The following is a 27,511-nucleotide window of genomic DNA, read 5'->3' on the forward strand; positions in this document are numbered from 1 at the left end:
CCGATTTTAGTTCAGCGCATATTCAACAACACCAGAGGTAGTGAATGGCAACGTAGATTATGATTTGAATATTTGTCTATTTTGAAGCTTAATGCCGTATGTAGCGTGTTTCATGTTGGACCTACGGTTTAATAATTTACTAAATAATTAGTCGTTACTGCAATAGATAACGTTTAGAACTTTAAACGATATAGAAAGTTTCCACCACGGTATGCTCTATGGAATACTCGACTCGCTGTACAAGTCCTGTCGTTCATGACCAATCGAACACATCGCTGATTTCAATTAGAGTTTTCTGCAGCTAGCAGAGGTTTCAAACTGCAAGTCACTACTTCAATCTTTGCGATTGTAAAAATATGGCCACCCTGTGTTAGTTTAAAAATTAAAATGAAGAACCTGAGCGATATTTACATACTATGAAAATACACTACATGCATACATGTGCACTGTCGCAGAGTTTCGAACAATTCACTCTTTTAGTATGAATCTGTTCTTGGCTGATCATTTTTCTTCGGTTAAGAAATTTGTTGAAGACGTTAGATGAAGTTGTCTTTGTCGCAAGTTCCCCAAGTGACGCACCATTCGGCAATAAAAGCCGATACATTGTTGAATTATTTCAACAGTTCAACGATGAGTCTGGTTTCCATTATTGTCATCTTCAATATTAATCTATACTCAAACCTGTTAAATTTTCAATCGCTATCGTCCAGTATTCTCTTTGTAATATTAAAAACACAAGCTTTCAACGAAGAATAAGTTAATTACAGTGATTATTTATATGATTTTATGCACCTAAAAATTTTTAATAAATTTTATTTAAATTATCCGGGTAACACTTATCCGGATTCCGCTTTGGGAATGTGATATTTCTTTGGTATACAGTGGATTGCTGTCTGCCGATCATTTCTACGGTAGTAGGCTAATAAGGCTATTAATCTTGATTTGTGGATCAGTGGATGCAATGTCGAGTAATAATCAAGTTAACATAAAATGTGCAGCTTTAGCTAAAATAGTGCTTCACTCTGCTCGATGGAGCCACTTAGCTGTAAATGGAGTTCTATTAGGACCATCATTGGATGCTGGGAAAACATCTGAATTGGAAATAGTTGATGCCGTTCCACTTTTTCATCAGCAATTGTCTCTGGCACCCATGCTAGATGTAGCCTTGAATATGGTGAGTGTCTGCTCTTTGAGATGATTTTACAAGAATTTAATTCAAACTCCATAGTTAATAGTTTGTGATCTGCTGATTCAATACTTTGATAGTATATTTGTAGATGTTAACTCTTCCTATTAGGCCATGGTCAGGAAGGTGCGGTGTGTACGCCGGAGGTTTATTTTGGGATGTACGCCAGTACGCCAGGTAAGAAAGTTGCCAATATGCTTTCAAAAAATGAAACTGTAACCCTCACCATTTAGTCACCAACACCATGAGTCACCAATGCCGCATGATCAAGATGGGCAGAAGCACTGACGATCGTCAGAAACACACACGCTTTACGATCGATTTAGCCAATACCCAATGATCAACACTGATGCGCGCACTTTATGATCGATGTGGGGCGTGGGCAATGCCAGATTATTGACACAAACGCAAGCCTTCGCGATCGATTTAGCCGATGCTTAATGACCAACAGCAGAAGAGTGCCCAACGCCGGATTAATCCGCGGAAAACGGCACCATCCTGGGTATGGATATGTTCTAGTTCTAAGGCGATTTAGTGCCTTCTAATGCGATCTAGTGCCTTCTAATGCGATCTAGTGCGTTCTAATGCGATCTAGTGCCTTCTAATGCTATTTAGTGCCTTCTAATGCGATTTAGTGCGTTCTAATGCAATCTTGTGCCATCTAATGCGATCTTGTGCCTTCTAATGTGATCTAGTNTTTTGATGGATTTTTGAGCACAAACTTCAAGTGTTATTTATTCTGAAATGGCTGCAACAAAAACCCTAATGTTATACACGTTTTATCTGTCTGTTTGTTATTACCAGGCTAATGAGGTAAATCAGTATCATGTAAAATGAGGTATGTAAGGTAAAAAAATATAACTTAGAACTCACTGCAGTGAGTGACAGCTGTCTCTTATACACATCTAGATGTGTATAAGAGACAGGCCCCCAGAGGGGCAACATTGCCCACTTTGGGAACCACTGAACTAGACATTGGCCTTGCATCAACTAGTCATTGGCATTGAAAGTATTCAAAAATTTAAATAATAGGTTGATATTTGAGAATTAGGTGACTTGGCTCTGCTTAGATAGTGTTATTATAAATTTTGATTTTCTGTCCAGCCAAAATAATTACTTGCATGGAAATAATGGTTTGCTAAAGGCAATAAGATTGAGATGGGGGAGCATTCATGAAATTAATTCATAATATTCAATACAAATTTCAAGAGTTATATCCTAGCTTTATGCTATCATGGAAAGGGAATGCATTAATCATTTAATGCCTACAATTGAGTGAATGAACTAAATTCATACTATGCATGGTTTAGAAAGAAAGGCATAATCATTGTCTCCTAAATTGCCAACACAACTAATTTTTTTCTTCTCAAATCCAAGTATAGCATACCCATGGCTCATCACTTATCAGTAATTATGTGTAGTTATATCTCTTCCAATGTTGCAGGTGGAAACTCACTACAGATCCAAGGGTCTTCAAATTGTTGGCTATTACCAGGCAAATGAGCATGTCAAAGATGTGGTGTGAGTATTGGAGTAGCTTGTATACATTTCTTAATAAAATATTCTGCATTCTAATTTAGTAAAAGTCAGAATTTTTCAAGTCTTGCAATCACTGGACCTGAATTTTTCAAATAGAAATTTACTTAAATTTCTAGTCCACTGAACATTACAATGATAATAAATTTGATGATTTTGAAGCATATTTAAGTTGTACTTGATGCTTGTTGTTCTACAAATACCGGTATATATAGGACTGAGTTTACATTGATATATCTGAAATATTAAATGTATTGTTTTGAAAAAATTCAGAATAAGGTGTTCCTCATTCACAATAATACTAAGATGAAAGCTGTAAACATTTTCAGGTAGCTATTTAACTTTTGAGATCAAATTGTTTGTGTGATAATTGGTTATTTATTTCCTGCTTCATAGTATTTTCTAACATCAAATTTATCTTATTTAGCTGTGTTATTGATGTTATTATTCCTGTTTATCTATTGCAGACCAGATTTTGTTGCCATGAAAATCACAGAAAAGATTGCTGAGAATTATGATTCTGCTTGCTTGATAATGGTAAGCCTCTTGAGTTTGTAACATAGTTGATAAATGAATTTTTTACAGGTTAATTAAAACAGATAATTTTGTTCAATAGGTGTTTTCTAGACTCACCTAAGCTCAATTAAAATTCTTCTGTTAATTTTTAGCACTAAATTTATTTGAGCACCTTCATTATGTACTCAGTACATATAATATGTGTTTAAAAATTACTTTTTAAAGACAACACTTCTGAACAATCCTGTGTCTTGGATGTTACACATGCACAATGAATTTCTAATTTGATTTTCAAATATTAAAAAAAATTATTTTCTAAAATTTTCTTAAGATATCAAAATTTTGCAAATTATCAAAATTATTTATTCTGTCAACTGATTCATGCATTGTCTCCAACTTTACGCAAGTGTGCAAGATTTCAGAACGATTGGACAGGTCAAATTGTGTCATATGGATTATAAGATTTGTACCGTAGCAGATGAAATTATGTAAAAATAATTTTTTATTTTTTTATAATGAAATTTTTTTTTAATTTGTAAAATTATTTGTTCTGTTAATTGGTTCATGCACTGTCTCCAACTTTACGCAAGTGTGCAAGATTTCAGAACAATTGGACAGGTAGTAGTGTGTCAGATATTGATAATAAGATTTGTAGCTGACAAAATTATTTTTAATTTTTTTAATATTGAAAAAAAAAACAAATTTTATTTATTTTTAAAATAATTTATTCTGTCAATTGATTCATGCATTGTCTCCAACTTTACGCAAGTGTGACAAATTTCAGATAGATTGGACAGGTAGAAGTGTGTTAAATATTGATTATAGGTAAGATTTGTAGCAGACAGACAGACTGACAGACTAACAAACAGCAAGAAGTGAAGTTAAAGAGAAGTGTTGTAAAAAGTACAAGAATTGGTGACAGGCCACACCAGTCTTCTTCCGTGCTGGAAACACTGCTGTGCTATGTTATTCTTGAAATGAAACAAAAAATGATAGAACAGACAATAGAATCTAATATGAGAAGTCTTAGATCGAATCTGTAGCTTCAAACTAGATGTTATACTTTGAAGATGAGCTATTATTACTGGTTTTCATCTTAATTTTTGAAGGTACTGATAATGAGCTAGCTTAATTTGTTAGTTAGAAATTAAGAATTTAGATGAACGACACCAACTATAAGGGTAGAAACTTATGTATTTATAAGTTTGTTGTGAAGCTGTTATTCAGTTATATATAATGCCAAAAAATACCTAGATCTAACTGATTCCTAAATCCTAAAGCTAAATTAGTTAGGTAAGTTAACCCATCCAATAAAGACTAAATAACAATGGTTGTAGTATAGTTAATTCATAGAAATAGATGCTGACCTGGGGATTGGTTTTAAATGTAAACGACTGATTGCATCAAAGGTATGGTTTTGATGGATTTTTGAGCACAAACTTCAAGTGTTATTTATTCTGAAATGGCTGCAACAAAAACCCTAATGTTATACACGTTTTATCTGTCTGTTTGTTATTACCAGGCTAATGAGGTAAATCAGTATCATGTAAAATGAGGTATGTAAGGTAAAAAAATATAACTTAGAACTCACTGCAGTGAGTGACAGCGCGCATTTTCTCGTTGACTAAAACATGAAGTCACGGACGGACAGACGGACATGGCGAGCACAATAGTGCATTTTTTTTCATAAAAGAGAAAATGCGCTAAAAATGACTTAAATGAGTCATACTAGCGTCACAAGCTGGCAAGCTGTTTAAAAAATATAACTCAGTACTCACTGCAGTGAGTGACACGCGCATTTTCTCGTCAACGAAAACATGAAGTCACGGACGGACAGACATGGCGAGCACAATAGTGCATTTTTTCCATAAATGAGAAAATGCGCTAAAAAGGACAGAATTGGTTTGAAGGATCTAATATCTGGTAATTTCATTTTAGTCTATTGACTCTTTTCCATAAATGAGAAAATACGCTAAAAAGGACAGAATTGGTTTGAAGGATCTAATATCTGGTAATTTCATTTTAGTCTATTGACTCTTGAGTCTAGTGAATTTTTTCCATAAATGAGAAAATACGCTAAAAAGGACAGAATTGGTTTGAAGGATCTAATATCTGGTAATTTCATTTTAGTCTATTGACTCTTGAGTCAATTTTCGGTAATTTGTAATTACAATGTGTTTTAATATCAAGGCTAGCGATGCACGGTCAGCTAAAAGCATCCAAATAGAAACTTGATTATGAATTAATTTTGCATATGGTCGAATTTTGAACAGAATTAATGGGAATAGGCTTGGTATTGTGAACTTTTTAGCGCATTTTCTCATTTATGGATAAAATGCACTATTGTGCTCGCCATGTCCGTCTGTCTGTCCGTCCGTGACTTCACGTTTTCGTCGACGAGAAAATGCGCTCTCAGTCACTCGCTGCATTGAGTACCCGTACCGAGTTATATTTTTCAAGTACTTGAGCCGAATAATTTTTCTAGCTAATTAGAAGTTTAATTGATCCCTTAATTTTCAGTTGGACAACCGCAAAGTGTGCCTACAGATGGAGTCAAACCCACTTATAGTGTCTCAAGTGACACAGGATGGGAAATGGAAGAATAGAGACAAGAGTTGGTAAGAACGCTATAAAAATTTCCATTAAGATACCTTGGTAATTAATGAAGTCATTTTCATGTTTCATTTTTAACTTGTTGAGTAGCACAGTTGTTATAAATTTTGATTTATTTTTTATTGTTGAAGTTGAATTAAACTTAACATCAGAGAAGTTCACTAATCTTCGGTGCATGTGAAACTTTTGATTCTAGCAGTTTTAAAAATATTCTAATGCATTAGATTATGAATGTATTTGATGAATGTGCAACATATTGGGTGTATAAGTGTCTTGATTTAAGAGTTGAGAAATGAGAACGTGTTTGTTTACCAGCGTTACTTTGGAGTCGAGGTCACTGAGCTCTGTGTCGGAGTTGCTGCAGAAACAAGTTCATCAAGAGATAGTGGACTTTGATCTACACTTTGATGATATCTCCTTCAACTGGACAAATGCGCCCATCAACGACCTGATAAACTCCTTTGTTGCTGCGTAATTTCATCTCCAGTAATTATTATTATTATTAACATTATTATCCTAGCATCATTTCTGAGGGTAAGGTTTTAGTTACTGTTAAGTCCAACGTATATTTTCATTAATGTCGTTCATCCAACGTCACAGCTCATCAAAGGTGGTCAAGTTCTTACATATTTTTTTGATAAATTTGTTTTCAATTCAGACACAGCCTTGTATTAATGAGTTATGGGTATATTTATGAACGCAATAAATGTTTGTGAACGCGAAAGACATTTTGGTAATCAACATTGGACATTTAATTGTTTTATTGAAAACAAATTGAAAAGACAAGACTTCTATCAAAAATTGAATTATCATTGCAAAAACTTTTTAATACATGTGAACTATATTTATGTGAACCATGCACTACCCACATTCCAATTGTTCTCAATTCAAATCATAGTTATTTCTTTTTTAAACTAAAGTTAGACAGCATTTGTGAAGAACGTTTTATTTATGTTATACTATATTTATTATACAGTATAATTAATTAAAATTTTCAAATTTGTAATATCTCTGCAAAGACTTAGTAGTGCAGGTTTTAGAACCTAATGCAAATTAGAACCTCTGGAATAATAAATTGTTGAACTTATCAAATCATAAAAAAATCACAGAATCATTTTACACAAATTACATCGTCTTGAATTAGTCATAGTTTGCCTATGAATTGTTCATGAAAATATTGCAATTGATAACCAATCAGTTGCTACCTGAATGAAATAAGCCAGTATTCGGAGATAAGTTATAACCTGGCAAGTTTGACAGAAAAGCAAACAAAATGCGAGCGAATTTAAATTAACTCGCTGTTGCATGCGCACAACGCGTCACCTGTGACATCTGCAATTTTTTTACGTGTTTGATAATCACATTTGATCGGTAATTGGAGGATTACGTATAAATTTCCAGTAATAAATACTACAAAGTATCGTCATATGATTTCAAATATATATAAATTTTTTATTTGCTGCAACATACGCAATAACGTGGACACAAAATATTGCACTAAATATAATGGTTTAGAATGAGATGTTATGTTATCATTCCGTTCAATGACATCAGATTACCGATGATCGTCTAGGGGCAGCAGTGCGTACAGAGCTTTTGTGTGAACATCGTTCGAACGACACAATCAGGATATTTCTGACAGCTTCCTTCTCAATAACCAACAAGTCATTAACCATCAAAACCACGCAGCCAAGATGTTATTGCTCCAAAACCAGCAATGGATCGACAGGCTCATATTATTTCTTGCAGATTTGTAAATGATTATGCTAAATCCTAAGTGTTCCCACTCCTCTAGACAATCGGGATTTGAAGCGAAGTAATTAAATTTCAAACACACAAAACGTCGAGCACAACTAAAGAGAAGGTTTACTCTATTTTACTTGCCGTTTGGCTTAAAATGAAGGCTAATTACAATTCCTTCAACAGCAGAAAAGATTAGGCGTTCAAAGGATCGCCGAAGAATGCAAAATCATCGTATAAGGATTAAGTCTTAGATTCCTTAAACTTAGTTAATTATTTTCTGTTTAACTAACTGACTTCTAGCGTGTTTTCGTCGACGTTAGGGGGATTTTTCAGGAATCAATTTGGGGCGTTTCTGCCACCAATTTCTGCACATAAATTATTTAACACATGCCAGCGACGTCCGAACGCACTCATGAGGATTAAAGTTGCTTGTAGTATTATTATTGCCGTGTCGGTCAGCTTCTGAGGCAAAGGTTGTTGAGCGTCAGCAAAAGCAGGTAATGCATTGATTATTACAGGCAATTAGTGGCCCTTGGTCTTTTAAGTGTCCTAATGGCACTACTTCAATATTATCATTTCAGTCAAAATTAATTGCAGTAAATTTGACCAAAGGCGTCTTAGCTATCTACATGATGAACTGATTGTTGCACTGGAAGGCTAAGACAGGCTAATTCATCGAACGGCCTCACGAGACTCGCTTATTTTTATACATTGACCTTGGAACGAAGTGAGCAATGCTTTCACTGAGCAAAACTTTCACTCATTATTATTTTCTGAAGTATCGTGAGTTGTACGAGTAAATAAATAAGAATATTACAGTCGACAAATCAAGATTAATTTCGGGCAATTCGATTAACTCTTTAACTTTAGTAGAAATAATTCCAGGTATTTATCAATTGACGTGTACCGTATTTGTACTGTGAGAGCGACTAGACGGACACAAGCAGCAACCTATGTTCAAACAAATAAATAAGCATTATCTAGCAATTATTTTTCAACTATTTCTCACGTTAGGTTAGGTTGAACGGTCCCTAGACTACAACGCACATGATAGCAAGATTCGTACCTGATTCATTTCACTCGCGTTTTTCTGCTCTTGATACATGCTCGTGTAATACGGACCGTGCTACCACATCATCTCCTCTTTCAATTCATTGACAACATTGACTAGAGACGAGAAGTCTGGCCGTAATCTAGGCTCGTGGTCCCAACAGACTCTGATGAGCTGGCTGTAGACGATCTCGGGGCACGGAGGCAGGCAGATCAAACGGATACCTTGCTGGAGAGCCTGTCGTCAGAAAATGTTAACAACTGAGAAGAAACAATGATCGGACACAAATAGTAGGAATGTAACTTGTATTCGATGTCTTGAAACATCGCCTTACCCTGGTACCGTATTGATCTGTCAACAAGAAATGTGTTAATCTGCACCTATTTACCGAAAATAACTTCTCTTTATCTTCTAGCTACAAAATTATACTGCATAAAGGGAAAAAACATAAAGCCAAAAGTTTATAATCATTGGAACATTTTACTCGGAAAGTTTATTCTAGCAATGTGGAGAACGAAGAACCTATGATTTACGTGAAACGCTTAAAAAATTTGCAACATGTCAAGTCTCGCAAGCAATAACCGATTACAATTTAAATAAATATTATAATCTGTGAACAAAAATTTAAATAATGGAAGAGAGACATCGAAAATCATCACCTCGCAGCAGCGAATAATACTAAGAAAATGTTAGGAAATATCTTCTAGTCCAAAGGAATAAAAATGTAATTCAGTCCTCACTGCAGTGAGTGACAGACAGACAGACGGACATGGCGAGCACAATAGTGGATTTTTTCCATGAACGAGAAAATGCGCTAAAAATGGAGGAACTATAAATGCTGTATGGCGTTACCATGAGCAGTTTGTTGGGGTCTCGAGGCAGATTAGGTTCCTTGCCTCTGGTGAACATCTCCCAGCACGTCACCCCGTACGACCAAACATCACTCTTGGACGAGTACCGCATCTTGTCTATGCTTTCTGGCGCATACCTGTTAAGAAAATGGCTTATAAGATTCTTCATTCTGGTATTTACTGAACTTTACTCATCAATTCGTTAATTTATAAGCATTCATAAAATGTTGTAACTTCCATGAATATTTTAAATAAAATATATCGCTCAATAAATGGACTTACCAAAAGCGAGTAAATATAGCTGATTAAAACATTAAGAAATCAGAGAAAAACAGAATTAATATATACTAGCGCGCGACAATGGAAATTGATTTTTTACGTCAAATTGGGTTGAAAAATAATAATTGTCAACTATTATTGGGACTGTTTCATTAGTAAATAAATTTACCGAGCCAGGGCCTATACTTTCAAAAAAAGTTAAGAGATCGTAAGTTCATTAGCCAATCATTGACGGCCTTTCAAGCAAAATCCAACAATCATAGACAAGAAAATCGAGCGTAAGTACTTACGTTCACTTAGCGAGTTTTGAAAGTATGGCCCCTGGATTTACTGTCGATTTGTGCGCCACTCTTCTTATGCTACAATGACACAGTATGGAAATAAAAAAATTGCTACGTCTTTCTGAGTATTGATTTAAATGGGCTTTAACTAAATAATCGCCTTGAAGTAGTTGATGCTCACATGTGCATCGTACTTCAGAGATTAAGGCCCAACAGTATTTAGCGAACATATAAGTGTAAAACAAATACATTGCCCGCAGATTAGTACTGCCTCTTTTTGCGTCAGATGTACTATTCGAAACTATGAACAAAGAAAAACAGCAGGAGTCCAAGTAAATCCAACTCACCATAGAAGAGGCAGATCCCTTTTTGTTCTGAGCACGTAATATGCTGAGGCGTACAGCGGTTGCGCCAAGCCAAAATCAGATATTTTCACGTGATTTGGAGAGGAGACCAGAATGTTACGCGCTGCCAAGTCCCTGTGCACAATTCTTTGCGACTCCAGGTAGTCCATGCCCTAAATAGGATAAAAAACTTCAGTTCAATTTTTGATCACATCCGAATAAATTATCAAATCAACAAGATTGTCTTGTGAATTGGACGTACTTCTGATTAGACCACATTACAGGAAAACACTAATTCACGCTCAAATAATAATATTCAAATGTATTTCGAGTCTGGGTAGAGCATCCACTCACCATGGCAATGTCTCGAGCAAAGTCTAACAACGTAGGGTCCCCAATGGAGGGGTTTTGCTGGAGGTAAGTCTTGAGGGATCCCATTTCCAGGTACTCCATCACCATGTACATGCGCTCGTCAAGCACACTGCCCGCCGCGTCAGCTGACTGATTGATCACGCCTAGCAGCCGAACGATGTTTCTGTGTTAAAAAAATTGCTACGTCTTTCTGAGTATTGATTTAAATGGGCTTTAACTAAATAATCGCCTTGAAGTAGTTGATGCTCACATGTGCATCGTACTTCAGAGATTAAGGCCCAACAGTATTTAGCGAACATATAAGTGTAAAACAAATACATTGCCCGCAGATTAGTACTGCCTCTTTTTGCGTCAGATGTACTATTCGAAACTATGAACAAAGAAAAACAGCAGGAGTCCAAGTAAATCCAACTCACCATAGAAGAGGCAGATCTCTTTTTGTTCTGAGCACGTAATATGCTGAGGCGTACAGCGGTTGAGCCAAGCCAAAATCAGATATTTTCACGTGATTTGGAGAGGAGACCAGAATGTTACGCGCTGCCAAGTCCCTGTGCACAATTCTTTGCGACTCCAGGTAGTCCATGCCCTAAATAGGATAAAAAACTTCAGTTCAATTTTTGATCACATCCGAATAAATTATCAAATCAACAAGATTGTCTTGTGAATTGGACGTACTTCTGATTAGACCACATTACAGGAAAACACTAATTCACGCTCAAATAATAATATTCAAATGTATTTCGAGTCTGGGTAGAGCATCCACTCACCATGGCGATGTCTCGAGCAAAGTCTAACAACGTAGGGTCCCCAATGGAGGGGTTTTGCTGGAGGTAAGTCTTGAGGGATCCCATTTCCAGGTACTCCATCACCATGTACATGCGCTCGTCAAGCACACTGCCCGCCGCGTCAGCTGACTGATTGATCACGCCTAGCAGCCGAACGATGTTTCTGTGATTCAACTTCTGAAATTCATATTTTTACTTCATAATACTGTAGACTCATGATCAGAGAAAAGTTTAACGACACAGTACATCCCAAGAAATTATAACGAAAATAATTAATGAACGGCACAGTACACATAATGAATCAAAAAATAAACTAATTCAACTAAGTACACACTTTGCGTTGAAAGAAATGAAAACAGTGATACAAGTTCACTACGGAAGTCTAGCTACGACCTTCAACTGACCAAAAATTGCTGTGTGACTTCGTATCTTGGATGTGAGTGTGAGGCGGCTTAAATTTAAAGTTAAATTAATTAATTAAAAATAAACTCCTTTATGTGAAGGAAATGTGTACCTATATTCAGCTCATTTAGGCCTAATAAATGAGTTTGAATTGTGCAATTACGAAGCAGAGGATCATACATCTTATTGGACAGGTGTTACACGACCTGCATGATGTCACGCTCGCGACACATGTCGTCGAGCTGTCCCGTCACCACCTTGAGCGTCTTCACAGCCACCGGTCCATCGTTGGGACCTCCACCGGGAGTGCTGAGCAGGCCTTTGTAAACCCAACCGTAGTTACCCTGCATGAAAAAAAAGTTGTAGGTCCCTCAGCCATGTCGCGGCAGCTTATCATACTATCTTATTAGACAGATGTTTAACGCAAAAGTGCTCTTATTTCAGACATTTCACGAGATATTTCTTGGGACAATTGAATCCTGCAATTAGAGTTGTGCATCCGAGATGTTTTATAAAACGCTTGTGAAATGATTTAAACTTTTTGAATAATTTTTCAAGAATCTGCTGTCATCTGATCAAGGAAAGTTTCGTTTATACTAAGAAAGTTACCTATTACATTAATCATGACCAAAGTGAATTGCTTCCTCTGAAACACAGCGATTCGACTCGACAGTTTCCGCTTCAGAAAGATTTGAAGGAAACGCACCTCGCCAACATGAGCCTCTATTTTGACATTAGATCTGTCCATTTTGAGAATCTGGCCAGCAAAAAGTTGTCCATCTTGTTGAGCAGACTGCGGCACAAGCACCTCATTCAGGCTCTTGGTGCTGCGGGAGGAGCATAAAATTTATTGTTCATCCTGGCTAAATACAACAAGATTGTCGCAGTGCTGAATAACGAAAGCTTGATCCGTTGAAACAAAAATTATTGTTGTAACAAGATAGCTTCTTACTTCTCGCTGAGTAGAATTGCGTCCCGGTTCTGCGAAATACACTGTTCAGAGTAATGAAAAGAAGATTCGTAATTTACCTGGTAAATTTGTCAACAAATCAAATCATGAAGTAAACTTAGCATTTAATTTTTAAATTAGCATTTACGTCTGCACGGAAAGAGTAGATTCACACATGTAAGACAGAATTTCAGTTCCCCAAGTGTCCCATATTTACTTTAAACATTCAGTTTTGATATATAGTGGCTGTCAAATAATGAACTTCAACAATGATAGGGTGAAAATCTGCAAAATACGACCATCGCAGCAATTTCCGTACAATAATTGTGTTAAAGCACACCAAAGCGATACATTATTAATTTAATTCGAAAAATTATTATTAAAAGCTAAAAGTAAAACAGAGATTCTTTTATCCTTATTTAAGCCCAAACATTCAAATAAGAATTAATTTACGGTCGAAATCACCAGGCGGCACAACAGTGCTTTCTAAAAGCACAATGAAATGAATCAAGCAATCAAATACATTCATAATCATGGCCGTTGAAACTATTCACTTCAACGCATGGAAATTTTTGCCAATGTTAAGGTATTTACCAAGTTATTCTTCTCGAAACTAAATGCGTTGATTTAAAATTTTCATTCATTCATTTATACGCTTGATTGGCCGATTGGCCAAGAGCATTAAAATTGGGAACAAGAGTTGCATGTTTGAGAGCTGGCAAGCTGTGAAAATTTTGCAATATCTAATATCGGCGATGAATTTTCAACGCAGAGATTAAGATTGAAAGATATTATGCAGTAATTTACCTGGTAAATTTGTCAACAAATCAAATCATGAGGTAAACTTAACATTAAATTTTTAAAGTAGCATCTACTTCTACTCGGAAAGAATAGATTCGCACATGCAATACAGAATTTCAGTTCCCCCAAGTGTCCCATCAAATACATTTATGGTCGTTAAAACTATTCACTTGAATGCATGTAAATTTTTGCAATTGTCAATATAATATAGTTGTTTCAGCGTTGATTAGGCCGTTGGCCTGTCGCCGATTCTCAACATTACAGAACATCCACAGCTTGTTGCGGGCTTGAACTCGCAACTCACTGCTACAATTCTGCTCTGCTTAACCGCCCGGCCTCCTTGCCGATTTTGACCAGAAGCTGGCGCACAGAGCTGGGATCGAACCCGCGCCTCTCTGCGCCAATCTTGGTACTCTGAACTTTAACCATTGACCCACCCTGCCAAGGCACTTACCAAGTTGTTTCTTTCGAAAATAAATGAGTAAATTTAAAATTTTCATTCATTCATTTATCGCTTGATTGGCTGAGCGGGAGCAGGAGTTCGTGTTCGAGCGCTGGTAGGCTGTGAAAATTTTGCTATATCTATTATCGGCGATAGTCTAGGTAATTTTCAACGCAGAAATTACTGTTTTGTTTTACTATTATCTGGAAATTCGCAGAAATTCGTTTTATTATTACCTGGAGGCAGGACGATGGTTGACAGGGGCTTGGGTGCGGGGCTGTATGGGTGATAGCGCAGGCATGGGATCGAGGAAGGGAGTAGGAGCGAGATGAGAGTCGGGCAACGTAGCCCCTCGACCAAACGGCAGGGGAAGCTGCGGCAACACACCCATCACCACCTGAGGAAAAGAATAGTTCATAAAATTTTTGAAAATTCTAGAATCGCATCAACGATCAAATTAACCGTATTAATAAGAAAAATATGACAGGAGAGGAAATTGTAACAAAATACACTGTTAGTTTACCAATTACTTTCGAGCGCATGTACAGTAGTGGAATTGATGTAGAGCAAATTGCACAGAAGGATCAATCAAAGTTGCCTATCATGACCTTTCTCGCCTCAAAATAATTAGAATCCATTCTATTATTTTGTTACTATTAAACTCGACATGAATTAGAATAACTTCCGGCAACTAGAACTCAAGGAACATTAAAAATCTGAGTTCCAACATAGAAACTCGCATTACTTTAATAGCTGGTCCGTTCAACAACTTCATGCCTCAGAAGAAGAGCTTGCAAAATCTTGTTTCAAAGTTAACTATCAATAAAAGTGATACAAGGTTTTGATTTACGCCGAAAGAGGCCAATAAAAAGCAGTGTAAGATCTCAGAGTTGTAAAAGAGAACAGATATAGTAACACCTAAAAATGCGGGTGGAGTGCAAGGAAGCCAACCAAACTCTGAGAAATCAAACACTTACTATTGAAACGCTACTATACAGGCACATTTCAAATGGCATTGAAACTATTTAATCTATTTTGTATCTAGTGATGCGCATGAATGGATAATACACCTTAGCTATGGAGCCATCTGCAAGAGGAAGGTCGGAGATGCGCGGCACCACGCGCAGGTCAGCGTGCACGTCGTCATCTTCCTCGTCTACGTGGATCAAAGTCATGTCGCTGTTGCCGACGGTCGTCACGGTTGTATCCACAGAACCTGAAATTTAATGTAAAAGAACTCTATTAATTTCATACTGTAAACTATGCTTCATTTGGCCAAGCTTTGGACCGCCCAGTGTAGCAGCAGTTAACGCTGCTTCATCAACTTTATTTTCAAGAAAAACTAAAAAAATATAACTCAGTATTCACTGCAGTGAGTGACAGAGAGCGCCTTTTCTCGTCGACTTAAACGTGAAGTCACGGACGGACAAACAGACGGACGGACATGGCGAGCACAATAGTGCATTTTTCCATAAACGAGAAAATGAGCTAAAAATAACATCGCTGATAGGAATTTTGCTATGCTGTGCTTGCGATAAGGTTATTTTTTGAACCATTCCATCATTCAAGTCACTGAATTCATAGGGAACGTTACCTATAGCCGACAACACGTCAATGTCAGGCTCTTGCGGGGAGTAGATGATGTTCTCGGCGCTCTGTCTGTCAGGGCTGGGTCGTGTAGCAGAGCTGTCGGCAGTATCTGAGAAAAAACTTTTCTGTACGGTATACAGCATCCGATTTAATTTATCTCAATATGATACTGAAACTATATTAAAATAAAAAATCGTATTCAGATTTATTGGTTAGTAGCACACTAAAATATTTAGTAGAACATCGTTTAATATTTTTCTAAAATGAATTACGTCATATATACCTACCTTAAAAATAAAATAAACCTATTGTTCGCATTTACCTTTGCGATCTAACGTACGAACGATCCATGCTATTTAAAATAATTGATAAAGAGATAAATGACCTAAATTGGCTGCTCTCCTTTGGTAGCTTTAGAACTTACCAGAGGACTTCTTGTTGAAATAAAAGACATTTTGTCTCTCCCAGCAATAGACCAATAAATGAATTAAAGCACGTAATTCTCATCAAGAGCGTTGTAAACTCACCGTCAAGGCCGTCTTCGCTGATGCAGCTGTAGGCGTTCTGTCGTCTTGAGTTGAATACTGAAAATCAGTAAAGAAATAACCAACTAATCACCAAGTCAACAGTTACGATATATAAGAATAAATTAGGCTCCAGAAATTACACGCTAGAATAGTAAGGCAGGATTCATTATATCGCTGTAACCACCGTGAGCAACATTACTGCAGCATTAAGCAGTTATCACGGACACAAAAAAGTGAATTTATCGGCTGTTATCAACTTAATTAAGTAAGTGGAATGTGTTAGCTCTTATTTCTTAGATAAAGTTAAGTGGAAAACATCGGTAGTTATCACCTTGACAAAGTATGTGGAATTTATTGGTAATAAGCACCTTCATAAAGTAAGTGGAATGTATCGCGCATGATGGTCTGAGGCTGGCGTCGCGCACTAGGGTCTGGAGACCAACATCTTAACATGATCTGCAGTGAGAGAAAATCACCTGAACACGAAGGATTAATTTGACTTATTTTTGGCTACTACCTGGAACGATTTGCTACCAGTTAAAGTGCATATCATTGTATTGATGTTCCATAATCAGGTAATTTTCAGTAACAATGATATGTATTGTTATATATGATGTAACTATGTAACGAACACCAAAAGAAAGCAGCCATCAACATCGAAACCCTTACAAATAATTTAAATCTTATTTCAAACAATTTACCAAAAGATTTGAATGCATTATTTTTTAAAGTGGAATTCGTTTCACTGTACATTTTTAACATGGCCAAATCTAGTAATTTTTAAGAAATTCAGGCATTTTTGACAAACTTCTTTTTCCCACACTGTCTTGACTAAGCTAATAAAATTACCTGATAGAGATCATAAGGACACCGCTTGGGTCGAGGGAGCACTTGCCCTGCTGCGTACAACGACCGAATTGCGTCTATGTCTCCATCTGATAATCAAACACGGAATTATTTATATGAAGAGCACCACGATATAAACTGACCAATCGCTGAGAACTTACATTGTGGAAATACACAATAAGACCATAATGTACCGACTTACTAAAAAGAAGAAAATTTTGTTGCACAATCAATGAAGATAATTTCACGTAAAGGCAAACAAGGTTCCAAAAGAGGCTTAAATAAAGAGATGAATTTCTATCATATCTAGTCAAAGAAGCAACTCATAGCTCAATGAAATACAGATGATAGAATACTCTGAAGTTTAAAGACAAAATAAAAACCAGCAGCGTTATTAAAAAACGAACCCTTTAGTGGCCATTGGCCATTGCTGAAGATCTGCCAGGCGGTGGTGGCAAAGGCCCACACGTCGGTGGATGGATCTTGTTTAGAGGATGGTGGATGATAGTGATGCTCTCGAGCAATCCAGTGGATGCAAGTCTCATCCACCACAGAGCCGCCAGGCTCACTCAACTTCACCTGCGACCAAGTATAAATGTTAGCTCAAGCTGAAGGGCTTATAAGCTACAGATCTGAAATTAGTTACGCGCTAAGTTGTGCAACGCCTCGAACATCTCACATCAAACAGATAGCAGTGACGAACAATAAACTAACAGCTGTGGGTAGCAGATGTCGGCGACCGCATGCCGGCTGGCGGCTCTTCGTGTATAGTAGCGCTGCGGCTTTGAGAATTTCTTGATAGAAGTACTTAAGAACATCATTTCATTCGAGTCTGTACGATTTCATATGAGCCAAATTCAAGGATCCAGCATACTAGTGCTTACGCGTTCATATACATGTAATAATAAAAAAAGTAGAACACAAATTATCATTGGACAAATTCGGATCTAATTCACTGCGATGATAGAAAAATTAAAATTGGATCACAAAGTTGAACAAATTAAAATTTTACAGGATTTGCATTTAACATTCGAATAAATGATTCAGAGATGGTAAATAATTTCATCATGAAATTATAATATTTCATCTGCCTGATCACAATACACAACACTAAATGAACAATAAATAATACTAAAGCTCACCAGAAATTTTTTCACGATCAGGATTTTTAGCTTACGAGGAATTGGTTATCCTGATGACGCGCGACCAGCAGCGAGTGGCAGCGGATGTTGTTGTGCTGGATGCCTTCTTGACTCAGGAAGAACAGAGCTTTGGCCAAGTGTGTCACCGCCTCCAGGAGGTCTACCTGTTGCACATACGTCCATTGTGGCAATTATATGATGTGTGTATGTAGGTGGTCTAGAAGAGGGTTTAGATAAACAGTTTTTTGAGAACAAATAGGATGCAGGGACATTTTTTCTTAAATTTCATGAAATTCAATGCAGTGAGTAAATCAACGCAACAATTGGTGCCAACCCCATGGAAAGGCTGTCTAAAAATACCAAAAAAATCCGTTGCCAAGCGACATTGTCCATAAACAGTGTTCGATTAACTTGTCCAAATGATTAAAACATGATGTACTTGAAGGGAAGGGTGCTAGATGACCGGCCCAAATTAGAGTGAGGAAGTTCTTTCCCCTCACGCAATAGAGGAATACTTAAGCTCTTATCTATCTCAATTAATAATTTTATTCTATACTAAGGTAAATGTTTAGTATTAAACACGGCCCCAAACTGTTCTTTTATCGACCTTAAAACGGCTTAAAAAAGTATATAAATGAAATTATAGTAGTTAATGCCTCAAAATGTAGAATATTTAATGGACAAATTCAACCATGCATCTCGAGCGGACATCAACTTGTAAACACTATATTGAGTATAAATATTTTATTCATCTCCGCGTTCATTCAACTTTTTCAAATCAATCCAATTAATTTTAATGTTCCGCATTTTCAACACAACATAAGGCTATACAACATTGTATAGCCTTATAAGAATTAGCTAAGCTGCTAGTTATGTACAATGCATTGCAAGATAAAACTGTTGCAATACTGCAAAACTGTTGTCTCTTTAATAAAAATCATACAATTCATTGGAACGTAATACACACTAAAGGCAACAGGTTTATATTCCAATTTGCCTTAGTACGTTTATACTAAAACATGAATAACAATACCTAAAAATAAATTGAAGACTGCCACTCAATATATTAAAAAAAATATTGATTTTTTTATAAAAATCAAATGATTTTATCACATGATTTAATCAGTTTAATTTAATCATTGCCAACCATGGCTAATCGGCGACCGCATGTCTGCTGATCAGCGACAAATGTAATCAAGCGCATCATTACATGGGAATGTAATCAAGCGCATCATTACATGGGAATGTAATGAAGCGCATCATTACATGGGAATGTAATCAAGCGCATCATTACATGGGAATGTAATCAAGCGCATCATTACATGGGAATGTAATCAAGCGCATCATTACATGGGAATGTAATCAAGCGCATCATTACATGGGAATGTAATCAAGCGCATCATTACATGGGAATGTAATCAAGCGCATCATTACATGGGAATGTAATCAAGCGCATCATTACATGGGAATGTAATCAAGCGCATCATTACATGGGAATGTAATCAAGCGCATCATTACATGGGAATGTAATCAAGCGCATCATTACATGGGAATGTAATCAAGCGCATCATTACATGGGAATGTAATCAAGCGCATCATTACATGGGAATGTAATCAAGCGCATCNTTGGCATGGGTTTGATACGTCGGACATGGGTTTGGCATGGGTTTGATACGTCGGACAAGGGTTTGGCATGGGTTTGATACGTCAGACATGGGTTGGCATGGGTTTGATACGTCAGACACGGGTTGGCATGGGTTTGATACGTCAGACATGGGTTTGGCATGGGTTTGATATGTCAGACATGGGTTGGCATGGGTTTGATACGTCAAACATGGGTTTGATATGTCGGACATGGGTTTTACATGTCGGACATGGGTTTTACATGTCGCACATGGGTTTTACACGTCGGACATGGGTTTGGCATGGGTTTCATATGTCGGAAATGGGCTTGGCATGGGTTTGAAACAAAGAGAAAATTGCTGGTAATTATAGATTCGTAGGTTTGATCATAGGCTTACAATAGTAATAGAATTGTCCTATAGTGGTGATGAAACAATATATATTTATTACTTGAGAATTATTCAACATGCAATATAATCATTCTGCTCAACACATATGTCAAGGATGTATAAATAGAATTAAAGTCAGAGGAGCATGCATTAAAATACATCTTACAGGAGAAGCCACAATTATTTCGAATTTGTGAGTTTCTTTGATTTGATAAGGACACAATAAAAAAAATCATTATCACTTGATTCTCTCACAGGTTACATCCAACAATCCTGATGACTTGTAGCAAATTATATTAATATAATTATCGGCTCATAACTTTAAATGAGCCAGAAATATAGTATGTAAAAAAGTACAATTTTCAGTCAACGAATTATAAAGAATGATACAGTACAAAACATTTACAAATAAATTTATGAAAGAATATCAAGTTAGAATAAGAGGGGTTTACCTTGACGGCATAATGTTTATTTTCATCAGACGCTTTCCTGGCATGCAGGACGCGATAGAAGGAAGCTTGGATCAACGTCGAGCTTTCAGACACGAAAGACTCAAATTTGAACACCTGAAAAAAAAAATACTTCTAAGGGAACTAAAAACGCTTGGTGTCAGCAACACACTAGAGAATGAAAATTTTAAAATTATTTTCTACAATATTTCAAACATGTGCGTCGCAGGGACGCGGCAATGCACGTCTGTAAGTTGAACTAGGTATTAAATGTGTTGAATTATTGTATTTTTCCTCAAATTTACGTTGATTTTTTTTTTGTCAGGCTATCAAAAAAAGTTGTGTATAATCAGAGAGCATTCAACTTTGATTTGAATAAGTTAAATTATACGATGAAGCAATATACTGGAGTCATGAGGTGGTACAATGAACTGAATGTTGAACACTGTTGAAATGAGTGTTCGAAAATATTGAACTGAATGTTGAACAATATGGACGGAATTTTGCACAAGACAAATCTCACCCGAGGCCCTTTGTCCTGGCTCTCACTTTCGTCATCAAATTTCCCAGCGCAGAGAAGCAGGAGTGGAGGCTTGTCATACTCAGATGGGGGAATAATTCGGGATAAGAACAACCGATTCGTCTGTGTTGGCTTAGATTGAGACAATGACGATGCATTTACGGCGTTTTCGCTACCTATCGATTTGGATGATGAAGAAGATGCAACCTTAACATCACTTTCTTGATCTCGCGAAAAACTTTTCAAGGATTTTATGCTGCAGGTTGGAGAATTGGACAAAGTTGCAGAGTTGCTGTGCAGTATTTCGTCGTTCAAGATGTCATCTGATAGTTCTGTGTTTTTACGGTCCATCAAATGCCTGATGAGCTTCAAGAGGGAGTCAAAAGGCTGATCAACTCCTGCATCCTTGATGTTAACCTGAAATAAATAATTGGAACTTAATGGTTTGTTTTCAAATTGACTAGTCGATACAAACTTAGGAAAAGGCCTACAGTGTAGGGGCCATGAATTTAAATAGAAATTTCTAACCGAACCGATGTTTTCATTTCATGAGAATGATTCTCAAAATGGCATTAGTAAAAATGTCGAGAGCAAATTATCAATAATTTGTAATTAATATTTTTAATTCCTAACACGGTTTACACATCAGGAAATTGAAATGAACTATTAAATCACTTGTCCTTCATTTTTATCTGTTGAGTGAACCAGGCCAGTTTGTCACTTTTCTGTACGCGCCATTTGAGTATACCAAATCAACAAGAAACACAACATTCACAGAAGCAATTTTAAACCTACCGTTCGTGAAGAAAAAGACTACCATTCGTGAAGAAGATTTGTGAACTAGTGAAGAAAAGTACAAGTATCGGCGACAGGCCTATCCAGGCCTATTCTTCAATGCCGAAGATACTATACTATACTATAGGGTACTATACTAAGCACAATTAAAGTTTAATTTTTGTAATAAGCGATTACAACAAAGTAGTTTAAAAATTCTTCTGGTCGGCAAAATATAACTCAACTTACCAATCCGTGTTGTGTAGTGATGGTGTATGTGCGGATGTTTGCCTGCTTGTTCACAAACACGTCGAGTTTGTAACGATCGAAGTGGCGAGAAGACTGGCGTAGCAGACCGACACCAGCCTCCCCTCCACACTTGCTACGTAGCTTAGCGTGAGCAAAATCCGCTCTGAGGAGGAACAGACTAAATATTAGGTTATCAATTACAGTGCAGACACTGCTTATAATAATAAGTCGGTTTTTGAGGTAATAAGTCGTAGCTTAGCGTGGGCAAACTCCGCTCTGACGAGGAACGGCAGCTCAATATCTTGGCCCATGACTAACTAAATATTAGGTTACCTATCAATTACAGCGCAGACACTGCTTGTAATCCTTGATTTTTGAAGTAATATGTTGAGATCCAATACTGCAAATTATAAAGCGTACTAATATTGGATTATTTGAGAAGAAGCCTGCAAAAAATAATTCTAAAAGCGTTCGAAAATTTATCTTATAAATAAATAATAAGTTGTTATCAAAAGTTGTTATGTTAAGCATTACAGAAAATCTTAATTGACTTTCAGGCAATATGGCATGAAATCCCATTCATGCGATATGGCATGAATGGGATGGTAGTTGTACAAGCTATTAATCTTTTTTCAGCGCATTTAGAGCAACCTGGTGCATAAATGCGTAGTTTGGATTCAGAAATGCAATTTGCGTCAATTGATAGTAACTGATTGTTGGCCACAATCATAATCCTCATTGGAGTTAGAATGAAACTAGGAGAAATTATTTACCCAACAGGACCATGACACTTGTTTTTCTTGAGCACAGCAATGCTGGGTGCTGTAACTTCTTTGCAGAGGTCGAAGGTCCAACACTTGAAGAGGCGGTAGTAACCAGAAAGGCAACTGACAAATGACAGGAGACTCTGTACACTAGGCATGCTGAAGTAAAGAGGCACTCCGCTAAGCTGGCACAACTCCAGCGTGCAGTCACTTGCTCTGCTGGAGATCACAACAAGCTCCTCTAGACCGCACAGATGCGACCAGCCCTGAACAAAAAATACATTTCAAAACATTTTTACAGGACACATCAAGTGTAAATAGTATATTAGTCGTCAATAGGTGCTAATTTTCAGAGAATAGTCAGACTTTATTTAAAAATGTCAATAACATAATAAAAAATTGCGATAAAATACCGTCATGATAGTTTTATGTTAAGGAAATCTGGATTAGCAGAAAACAGTGACTTGTAAGGATAACTACACCTCGTTATAAATAATACCTTACAGTGAAGCAGAGAATGTGGGAGGATTAATGAGGATAGGAACGACCAGAACGACGTAAAATCCGGGAGCTAATGTGCAAATCCATTTCCATGTAAATTTTGCTCATGTAGTAAACAGGGAAGTGCGCAATTATTCATGTGGACAATAATAACAAAAATTAGTAGAGGCATTAGTTTGGACACTAAAAAAATGTAAGTGACAATATTATTAAGGGAATCGTGACCCAATTCCATAACTTCCAAAGGTAAAACTGATCAACTGATCAATATTTTGCTTCATTCATAAATTAGATATTTTTTAATTTAACTAAAACTTTTTTACAACAAAGCATAAATCAATTAACTGAATTAGAGTTAATTGATAATTAGTTAGTTATGAAGTTATTAAATTAATTTAATTAATGATTTAAAAAAACGATTATGCAAAAAATTAACATTATTTGAAAAATATAAATAAAAATATCTTTTATTGAATAAATAAATTTTGAACAGGCCAGGCTCACGGACATGCAAACTTATAATGGAATAAACAAAATATTCGTCATGCAATACTATTGGCCAATTCTTGATTAGGTGTAAATATGACATGATTCAGCTCACCCCTTTCTTGGACCTAGACACTCTCAGACCAGGATGATGTGGATGAAAAGGGGCTACCATAACTCTGATGGCGATGGTCTTGTCGCCCTCGAGCTTCTCAGCGAAGAACTCTTCAGTTCCTACGAGATCTCGAGAATCGCTCTCAGGACTCTGACAGAGTGCCTGCATGCACTCTGATGCCTGCAACGAGTCCAAGCACTAAAAAGTGGATATGGTGTATAATGGCATAAGAGTTATAGCAATTCAAATATAGTAAGCTAGTAGCAAGATCAACAAGAAATGAGTATTGGGAATGGTAAATAGGAGCATAGGAGCTAGTAAGATGACGAGAAAGAACACAACAAAGAGCAAAAACAAGAAGATGAACATAGATTATGAAAAATCACCTACCAAGAGCATGTCTAAACTAAGAATATTTGGGCTTTGCAGATGCTTTATAATTACACCGTTATAGAAGAAGTTGCCATTTGCAGCAGTTACAACCCATCAAAAGTTTAATCTACCATATATAACTAACAATTTTATATCTTGTATGTAAATTGTCTATATTTATATTTTACAGCTTGACAAACCTTCTCAAGATATTTTTGTCGAATAAAAGCAGGGGTGGCAGTGAGGGCGTCAGCATGGAGTTTTTCAACATGTCTTCTGACATTAAACCTTTTGAGCGTGTAGTTCAGAGAAGGGGGCATAAAGTGACCAATCTCAATGCGACTCAACGGCACATCTGAAAAACATACCTAACTTTGGAAAAATAAACAGTTAAGTGCTTACTGGATAAGACTCAGAAACTCACTCTATAATATAGATCGTAAATGAGATTAACTTCTTACAGGCATGTTATCTATTTTACAAACGTTATGAAGTACATAACCACTCACTTTCTGCTAACATGTGGTGAAGAATATCTGTAACAACCAGGCCCATGCTGTCCAATTTGTCAAATGTTAGAACCTCCTGTAAATGATCCTCTCGCACCTGAATTAAGAGATCAGCTGTTATCATATTCACAGCAAGCCCATGATAAAATGAAGAAATTCATTTTAAAGCACAGAATGACATGAACAAAAAATTTTCAGGTCAAGTTCGGTATCCTAAAACATTAAATAAGAAGATGAGCCCAATTTAGACTAGAAATTGAGTGAGCAATAAATAACAAGCACCAAGAGGTCGTCATAAAAAAGGTGTAGTCATTGCCTGATTTACCTGATAAAAAAGATATCTGTAAGCCTCCTCATCAAGCAGCTGTAAATCCATAAATGATGGCAATCTGAATCGCAGTCTTAATTGAACACTGTGATCCTGCACATAAATATGACAATTAGCAGCAGAATTAAATACTATAAAATCTATTTTAGAATTTCAGTGCATGCATGGGATCTCACACAAAAGTAGTTTTGAAATGCAAAAACTAGTCAACCTGGAAATAAAAGGCATCTCAGAGAGCCATATAGATGATAGGTAAATTTCACTACATAGAAATTAGATAATACCATTTATAGGTACATTTTTAATGAAATATTTATTGAGCACTAACTATTGTTATAGGTACTTTTTGAGAAATTGAATTACAATAAAAACATTACAAAATATTAAAAAAAATATAACAATTAAGTACAATTATTATCAATTACTAGGTACCATTCATTAACAGTAATTTATGTCAACATATGATTATTAATAAAGTATGCAAATTTATGCCAAGTCTCAAAAACAACAAACAATTCAAGGAAATGGTAACTCTACACTACAATGATGCATAGATTAAATGACTGTCTCTTAAGTAATTTTAAAGCAGATGATTAGACACATACGTTTATTCAAAGGCACCTGAAAAATATGATGTAAAAAAGGTAACTTACTTCAGTGGGGAGTTCATGAAGAAGCTGTGAAGGAGCCAGCCACAACTTATTAGATTTAATACGAAGCCCAAAGAGGGTAACAGATATTGGTCGGATATTGAGTTCAGCAACAACCATGTGAACCATTTGTTCAACAGTTGTACTGCTAGTAATTTCAAACTCTTTAGGATTGTCACTCTTGACAGAGCCAGGGCAAAAGTGAACAGATAGCATCTTGGAATTTGCTACCATCATGAATTATAATCAAGATTGCTTCCTATGTCATAGAAACTTTGCCTTGGAAGTAATGAGTTGAGCAATGATAATTTAGTCAATAAATTTGTATCTCTTACTGTTTAGGGCTGTTGATAAAAATTGGATTTAGTTTAAAATAATAATATTCAACTGCAAAGAGAATGATCAGAATTAAAAAAAATTGCAATTTCACAACATGCAATAGATATCAGGGAGACAAGTCAGACAATAGTACTCATATTTTAAATATGGCACCATTTTCTTAGCCCAATACCTAAGGACATAGATATATGGAGAATTGCAACCATAAATTCATCTTTTCCCTAAAGAATCTAACATAGGTAATAATACTTAGATAAAAACATTACAATTTTCAGTATAGAGAGCAGTACAAGCATAGCCTGTAGTTTTCAAAGTGAGGCTTTGCAACAGTTGTTGAAAATTTTGTCTGTCAAGGGAAATTTGAATGAAATCCATCCCATTCAAAACCAGTCTCCCAAGATAGTAAGTTGTTGCAGGGGGAGCTATATTGCTTTTTAGCCCAACCCTTTGGCTATCATGCTTGTTTATTTGATGTCTGTGCTGTGCTTTCTCATTATGTAACTTATTATGTACTTTTCCCTTTTTCTCTCTTTCTCTAGTCCAGACAAGGAAGTAAAATCATTAACGTAAAGTAAATTCCAAAGCCAAGCATAATTCTAATGTAAAATTCCAATGAATAACTAATAACTGCACCAGTATGGGAACCTAAGCTTACTCACCACTTGAGAGGAAGTGAGTGATTGTTTATTGCATACATTCATTTTTTTTGCTCAATTTGTTATATTACAAATGGTTTATATTTTTGTGATTTTGCTTTGTTTTCTGATTTTCTATTAATTGTGTTCAGTGTGTTTTAATTCTTTAAGCTATATATTTTGATGTTCATTAATTCTTCATTAAGCTGTTTGCTGCAATACAGCAATCCCTTGATTAACGCGGTTAATAAATCCCCGAGTTTTACCGTGTTAAGCAAAACCGCGCTAATCAAACTTAAGAATATATGGGAATAATTATAATGAATCCTCAAAAATAGCAAAATAAAAGATCAATTTTAGTCTCCTCATTATCCACTTCCCAAGTAGGTTGTTGCCAACCTATCAAGTAGAAGTAGGCGACGTGTTTGCCTCACCCGCGGGAGACACGCGGCAACAAAGTATTTCAGAGAAATCTTGGAGATTACTTCAGAGAGTCATTGCTCATTTCACCACGAGCAATGAAGATAAAATTTCTCTATATATAAAGCAAAA

General features: G+C 36.2%; 2 protein-coding genes across 2 annotated transcripts; one reads left to right on the plus strand and one right to left on the minus strand.

Moving 5' to 3' along the window:
* The first annotated feature begins 852 nt into the window (after window positions 1-852).
* Window positions 853-7,373, plus strand: LOC108679307 (ER membrane protein complex subunit 9). The gene is made up of 5 exons (XM_018167904.1): window positions 853-1,174; window positions 2,631-2,707; window positions 3,190-3,259; window positions 5,759-5,856; window positions 6,167-7,373. The coding sequence occupies exons 1-5, from the start codon at window positions 962-964 to the stop codon at window positions 6,324-6,326; spliced, it is 618 nt and encodes a 205-aa protein (XP_018023393.1). The 5' UTR covers window positions 853-961; the 3' UTR covers window positions 6,327-7,373.
* LOC108679302 (tyrosine-protein kinase hopscotch-like) lies at window positions 7,178-26,373 on the minus strand. Its single transcript, XM_047885706.1, has 24 exons — window positions 25,989-26,373; window positions 25,333-25,428; window positions 25,008-25,104; window positions 24,699-24,853; window positions 24,127-24,306; window positions 23,524-23,595; window positions 23,034-23,290; window positions 22,261-22,423; window positions 21,241-21,654; window positions 20,721-20,834; window positions 18,292-18,420; window positions 17,522-17,693; window positions 17,118-17,203; window positions 16,637-16,724; window positions 16,269-16,325; window positions 15,746-15,850; window positions 15,222-15,367; window positions 14,388-14,548; window positions 12,666-12,786; window positions 12,166-12,303; window positions 11,540-11,734; window positions 11,189-11,358; window positions 9,498-9,633; window positions 7,178-8,882 (listed from the first exon to the last, which is right to left on the minus strand). The coding sequence occupies exons 1-24, from the start codon at window positions 26,220-26,222 to the stop codon at window positions 8,721-8,723; spliced, it is 3,648 nt and encodes a 1,215-aa protein (XP_047741662.1). The 5' UTR covers window positions 26,223-26,373; the 3' UTR covers window positions 7,178-8,720.
* Window positions 26,374-27,511: the final 1,138 nt, after the last annotated feature.

This window comes from Hyalella azteca, unplaced genomic scaffold, assembly GCF_000764305.2.
Source record: "Hyalella azteca isolate HAZT.00-mixed unplaced genomic scaffold, Hazt_2.0.2 contig2815, whole genome shotgun sequence".
Lineage (NCBI taxonomy): Eukaryota > Metazoa > Arthropoda > Malacostraca > Amphipoda > Hyalellidae > Hyalella > Hyalella azteca.

Bases quoted from the DNA above. Each gene is read 5' to 3' on its own strand.
- LOC108679307 (XM_018167904.1), top strand. From the start codon at position 962: ATGTCGAGTAATAATCAAGTTAACATAAAATGTGCAGCTTTAGCTAAA. The intron at 2,708-3,189 runs GTGAGTATTGGA...TATCTATTGCAG, and splicing joins GAGCATGTCAAAGATGTGGT to ACCAGATTTTGTTGCCATGA. The intron at 5,857-6,166 runs GTAAGAACGCTA...TTTGTTTACCAG, and splicing joins AAGAATAGAGACAAGAGTTG to CGTTACTTTGGAGTCGAGGT.
- LOC108679302 (XM_047885706.1), bottom strand. From the start codon at position 26,222: ATGATGGTAGCAAATTCCAAGATGCTATCTGTTCACTTTTGCCCTGGC. The intron at 18,421-20,720 runs GTAAACCCCTCT...TATGTGCAACAG, and splicing joins ATAAACATTATGCCGTCAAG to GTAGACCTCCTGGAGGCGGT. The intron at 16,725-17,117 runs GTAATTTTATTA...CTCTCACTGCAG, and splicing joins GTCCTTATGATCTCTATCAG to ATCATGTTAAGATGTTGGTC.